This window comes from Lissotriton vulgaris, chromosome 5 (genome assembly GCF_964263255.1).
Source record: "Lissotriton vulgaris chromosome 5, aLisVul1.2, whole genome shotgun sequence".
Lineage (NCBI taxonomy): Eukaryota > Metazoa > Chordata > Amphibia > Caudata > Salamandridae > Lissotriton > Lissotriton vulgaris.
Window position 1 is genome coordinate 1,532,054,824 of NC_141693.1, and position 6,529 is coordinate 1,532,061,352.

At 40.8% G+C, this 6,529-nt stretch overlaps 1 protein-coding gene and 1 pseudogene across 1 annotated transcript; both read left to right on the forward strand.

The window, feature by feature from the left end:
- Positions 1–921: 921 nt before the first annotated feature.
- Positions 922–5,185, forward strand: LOC147712946 (olfactory receptor 4S2-like). Its single transcript, XM_086920400.1, has 2 exons — positions 922–1,837; positions 5,154–5,185. Exons 1-2 carry the CDS (start codon positions 976–978, stop codon positions 5,183–5,185), a joined length of 894 nt encoding a protein of 297 aa, XP_086776526.1. The 5' UTR covers positions 922–975.
- Positions 3,342–3,938, forward strand: LOC147712947 (leucine-rich repeat-containing protein 14B-like; annotated as a pseudogene).
- Positions 5,186–6,529: the final 1,344 nt, after the last annotated feature.

A 6,529-nucleotide genomic window follows, 5' to 3' on the forward strand; every position in this document is an offset into this window, starting at 1 on the left:
ATTTGCTACAGGGACATTTTGCATAATTTAGCAGTGGAAGATTTCAATCCTAATATTAAGAAATAAGCACTAAAAGTAAATTATGCTTGTTCTTCATAAACTAACCCAATAGGAGGCCATCTTAGAGAGAGGCTTGCACTCTAGCCCTGACACAAACTTAAAAAAATGAAAGATACTTCATTTGAGCAAGGGTTTTAAATGAGTTAGTCCAAAGTAAACTTTTTTAGATATGTAATCTATAGGTTTCTACCACCGTAAAAAAAAACAAGTTGTTAATGTGAATACTAAGTTTTAAGATCTAATTTGCCTTTCAAGTCACAAGTCACAGATTCAAATCCCTCTTGTATATGTCATTGGTTATTATGTCTGCTTCACAGTCAATCCCAGTAAGCTGGCCCAAAAACCATGTTGCTGCAGTGATCTGTGCCTAATGCAGAGGTCACACTCTGAACCCTGGTAAGACCAATGGACCTGTTCCTTCTTTTAGGTTTAACTAAATGACCACATTTAACAAGGGACACTAATCTGAGAGGTGAGACCCAATCTTGGTAAATAGAGCGTAATCGTATGTGACCACTTTTTGCAACTGCATAGTAAGTATAACATAGAATATCCAATGCAGTAATCAGTTATTTCTCAACTTGGATAGTCTTATGCTGATGAAGTTGAATTTGACATTTGCACACGAGTACTATTTGTTTTGTAATATAGCTTTATTAGTAGCATTTCCTTGATACATTTCTATTTTGGTAGCCTTCTATTTATTAATCTCTCTACCATACCTTGGTCCTCATGTTTTCTGTACTCTTGCCTTAAGGACTTATTTTCAGTTTGTAATATTGGCGTTTTGCTTGCAGAGAATGCTTAAATAAGTAAACACTATTTTGAAAGTGAAACTTGACTTTTGGAATGAGACTAGAAAAATCAAGACAAGAAAATTTGGCAAATGAAACAACTGTTGAAAACTTCTTGCTCATGGGTCTTACTCAAAACCCCAAGCTGCAAACCGTTTTATTTTTCCTATTTCTGCTTTTCTACATTGCTACCCTGTTTGGGAATCTACTCATTATGGTGACGGTGAAGGCTGACTCCTCCCTCCAGTCTCCCATGTACTTCCTGCTGAGTAACTTGTCCTTCATTGACTTGTGCTACCCCTCCGCCACCACCCCTAAGATGCTCGTGGACCTGATCTCCAGGAATAAGTCCATCTCCTTCAGTGGTTGCATTTCCCAAATATTCTTCTTCCACCTATTTGCCTGTGCTGAAATCTTCCTGCTTACTGTCATGGCCTTTGACCGCTACATCGCCATTTGTAACCCATTGCGTTACACTGTCATCATGAACAGGTCTGTGTGTAACCTCCTGGTTTTGGCGTGCTGGATGGGGGGAGCAGTGCATTCCTCAGTGCAGACCTATTTGGTGATGGATCTACCTTTTTGTGGCCCAAATGAGGTGGACCACTTTGTTTGTGATCTTCTGCCGTTGTTGAGTCTGGCTTGCAGTGACTCGTACATCACAGGACTCTTGATGGTGTCCAACAGTGGCCTGATAGCACTAGTGTGTTTTCTGCTCTTGCTTGTTTCCTACACTTCCATCCTACTGACTGTGAGGAAGCGCTCTGCTGAAGGTAAACAAAAAGCACTTTCCACCTGTGCCGCCCACCTCACAGTTGTTACTATCTTTTTTGGGCCATGCATATTTATTTACACAAGACCCTCCACAACCTTCCCTATGGATAAGATAATCTCTGTGTTTTATGCAGTAATAACTCCAATGTTGAATCCCCTCATTTACACTTTGAGAAATGCTGAAGTGAAAACAGCCATGAAAAAATTATTCACCAGGAAAATAGCAATAGAGAAGATGTAATCAGATAAAAACTGATGTTGTAAATGGACATTAATGAATATGAATTACTTCATTAAAGAGGGCATGCTCAATACTGTTTCAAAATTATAAAACAAAAAACATGCTTTCTGATTGTCCAAGCATATCTAATGCATTTGCCTTACTTCAGGAAAATATGTGGTCTGGTCCTCAAGATCATGTTGCTGCTGAAATGTCACGCATTCAGAACTCAATATATGAGGACTGCCTTTTCATCAATGAGGTAAGATCAGAATCACATCTGAATTCTCAATCCCACGCAGGTTACTTTTTAGATGGACCTCTTCCCTAGAACCGTCCTCCTCAAAATAAATCTATGCCACATTAGATTCCTCTTTTATTTGAATCTGTACTTCATATCTGAACCAATTTTAATTGCTCTTCACCATTTAAGAGGCTACACTACACATTGGCCGCTTGTCACAACATTGACCTCAGTAAATAAGTTGCGAAGTCTCTTGACACTTCGCAATATTTTTGCAGAAAACCTCACAATTGTGTACAGAACTTACAAATCTTAAACACAAAAATGAGAGCTTCTTCATTGCACTTCACTGCAGTAGGACGGCATTCCCTTAATGCATTGAAGCAGTAGGTGGACCGGCACCACTTGTTAGCCGCCCTTGTTTGAGTTCACACGCTGGCACATGTTGCACCTCCCCCTGTCTGTTTTCAACCAAGATTCCTGTGGAAATACTCCACCACTGTCTGTGCACGATCAGTGGAGCTTTTGCCAAGCATACAAGTCCTAATCTATTGCCCTTTAAGATCTAATCTACTACACCGTATTGGCCTGTTAGCTTTTTTTCCGATTGTAGAGTAGCCTGTCATTCACTAGTGGAATATCCTTAGATCAGAAGGAAACAGTTCTGCAGGTCACTGACAGTGAAAACACACCTTAAAAAATATTGGCAAAATCAGAATACTTCACACAGCTTTATAGAGGCAAATTCGCCCAACTTCATTTCACCAGAAAGAGTCCCGGAGTAAGATGTAAAGGCCCACGAATCTTCTGGCCTGCACAATTGGAAGTCTTAATTGATATGGCATTATTTCCGCCGTCACATTGTTTTTGGGTGTGAAAAAGAAATCAGCATAGAATCGCTCTGCATTATTCAGAAAGGTTTGCACCAAACAACTCCAGCTACCTAAGCACATTTGCTACCTTACCAGCTGCCAGATGACAATTATCTAAATTCAGCCTTTCATGGAATGCTGGCTGATGAAATGATGAAGTACCAAAGGCTGGGCAGGAGATAACTTCACCCCAAAGCTCACATTTCCAATCATTCCATCTCAAACTTAAAAATGCCTGTCAATCTTTATGTGGTTCAGAAAAGGGCTAAAGCCAATCTCTTACAAACGTCCTACTGACACACAATTACCTAAAAACAAGAGCCCATGGCAGAGTTCACTGAGTCTTAGAATTTATTTTCGCTCCCTGCCTGTAAAAGATGAATCATGCTGACATGGCATACCTAGCAAAGAGTCTCCATTCAGAGCATCTTCAAGTACTGGATCTCAGTGGGCACAATGTTGAAGATGTTTACCCATCAACATTTTTCAAGCTTCTAAGCCATGCATCCCGCACCCTGAAGACCCTGATCCTCGGGGAATGCAATATTGATGAAGTGCATGTGGACATGATGATTTTGGGGCTGACGTCATGCAGGATGTTGAAAGACTCAAAGTTCATTGGGAATCCTCTGTCAACCTGAGCTTTAAAGTGTCTTTTTAAAGCATTTGTTGACTTCCCAATGCTAAAATATATTGAATTCCCAGTACCCAGAGATTGTTATCCTGATGATGTTACGTACCCACTTGATGAAACTAGTCTCACTAAATTTGATCATCAAAGATATGAAGAGGTAAAATAGGCCCTAAATGTAATCTTATTTAATGCCAACCGCAATGACATACTGAACTCAAAATCACTTTTTGGAAGTTAAGATCCTGAAATTCATGAGACAAGTAATGAGCTTGGGGTTATTTTGCTGAAATCATTTAAAGATGTTCTTGATAACTTCTCGAGGAATCTTAAAAATGAATGAAAGAAGTACCACAAAGGACACTAAGGAATTATATTGTCGTTTCAAAATGCTATGATGTCCGAATTATTTCAATACAGTTGTCTGATGCCCGATGGAGCTACCTTGTTTAGCTATAGGGGAGATGGGCCGTGGATTCTCTCCTTGGTCGTCACCTACCCAGTCGATCTTTAGACAGACTTCCTTTTGTCTCTACTGTTGTCTCTTCCCTTATCCTCACTTTCTCACCTCCCCTACCGCCACTACTTTTCTCTCTTCTTTCTCTCCTCTCCTAATGTATTGCTAATTGTTTGATGTAATGTGTAATTGTTGATATTTTTCTGTTATATTGATGAACCACATTGTTGCACTTCCTTTCATCTCTACTGTTGTCTCCTCCCGCATCCTCCCTCTGTTTATGTCTCTCTTTCTCTCCTCTCTCAATGTATTGAGACTGAACTATTTTGTCTGACGCCCGATGGAGCTACCTGGTTTAGCTATAGGGGAGATGGGCCGTGGATTCCCTCCTTGGTTGTCACCTACCCAGTCGGTCTTTAGACAGACTTCCTTTCGTCTTTCCTTGTTTGTCTCATCCCTTATCCTCCCGTTTTCACCTCCCCTGACCCCTCCACTACGTGTCTCTCTCCTCTCCTAATTGTATTGCCTATTTTTTGATGTATTGTGTAATTGTTGAACTTTTTCTGTTACATTGTTGATTCCCATGTAAAGTGCTCTGATACCTTTGGGTGTAGCCAGCACTATATAAAACTCTTTAAATAAAAAAAAAAAATAAAGTGGTCTACCATGATATAAACCTCAGAATTAAAATGAAATGTCAATCTAATTTATTTCACACTTAACTGAATATTTCCTAATGTATTCTTAAATAGTCAAATGGAAAAAACCATTGTCTTTGGATTGATTCATCCTAAAGCCCCTCGTGAGCTTGAAATGTTTTCAGCTGTTTGGTGATTGTTTGCCATTCCCAGAGAATTTTTGATTTATTTATTTAAAATATTTAGAAACGCGCAGCTACTTAACAGAGTTTCCCGGCACTGAAAAATGGGATTAGGGAGGTTTGAGGAAGGTTGGAATCAGGCCTGACTAAAAAGAAAGTGCTTTCGTTTTTTTTGGAAAGCAAGGAGAGACCGACAGGTCCGGAGTTCCAACTGAAGGGAATTACACAATTTAGGTCCCAGGAAGGAGAACGTGCGGCCACCCTTACTGTGAAGAGAGAGAGGCTGGCCTATGTCAGTTTGCAAGAGGATTGACAAGGTTTCTTATGTACAAGTGGGCACTAGCCATGCTGAACCCCGAAACAAGTAGCAAAGGGCCATGAACTAAATGCATTTGCTAACCTTGATCCAGTGGAGTTGATGAAGCAGAGGGGAAACAGAAGGGTGCTGAGAGAACCGAAAAAGCAAGTGGGCCGGCTAGAGATGTTGGACAGAGGCCTCGTCCGCACCCAAGAACAGTATATCACCGTAATCAAGTCTGGAGATCACCAAGGCCTACAAGACAGTTCTCTGAGCAGCCGGTGGAATTAGCCAAAGGATTTTCTTTAGCCACTTGAGGACCGCCAAGCAAGTAGAGGTGACTCCTAACACTTAGGTATGAGAGAAAGCTTACTGTCGACGGTAAAACCCAATTTCTTAACCTTAGGGACCGGAGCTGGTAAAGGTCCTAAAAAGGCAGGCCAATAACTTCATCCCCAGAGCTCAGGATTGTTCCTCAGGATGAGAACATTAAAGCATTTCTGGACATCCACAAGGAAATGTTCCGCAGACCAAGCTGACGTAATGAGGGGTCCCGATGTTGAGCATATGACAGAGAAAAAATAATCTGAGTATCGATTGCGACTGTGATAGATGAAATAGCTTATGCCCGGGCACATGTGCAGAGAGTTGAGATGTAATATGTCTTTACAATACTTTGGGAAAGGTGGAAAGAAGAGATATGGGCCTATAATTGAACTACCAGAGGGGATCCAAACCAGTCTTTTTCAGCAAATGGAGCACAAGAGTGTGCTTCCAGTTACAGGGCAGCTGCCCAAGTTTTAAAGAGAAGTTAAGAAGACTAAGAATCACTTCAAGGGCAGACTCGTCCAAAGGTTTGAGCTTAGATGGAGGGAGAGGGTCAAGTGGGGAGCCAGACTTGATGTTTCCCCGAAGGTTATTCAGAGTTATCAAATCAAGTGGGAGCCAGGCCTTAACTTGACCGGACTCAACAGATGAGAGGTCTGGGGGAGCAGTATTGACCTGGTCAGAGAGTTGGGTTTTTGTAAAGATGAAGATGTTTTGAGTGGAGGAGTATAAATCAAGCTAGCTGTGGATAGACACAACTTTATTGTTAAAAAACTGCGCAAAATTGTTGCAGTGATTAGATTAAGTGGCATATTTCCAAGGTTTCTCCATAAAAAATACAATATTCTGAAACATAACTCTGATTTATTTAATATGCAAATATCAACAGTGATCCAGTTCAGGACTCTAAGCTAAGGAAAAGCTACAAAGGACTGAGGGGCTGAAGATTTGGATGGAGATAGTTGAAATTACTCGTCTTGCTCCTTTCTGCATGTTCTGGAGGTGTCTGCCATCAGCAGTTATAAAAAGCTT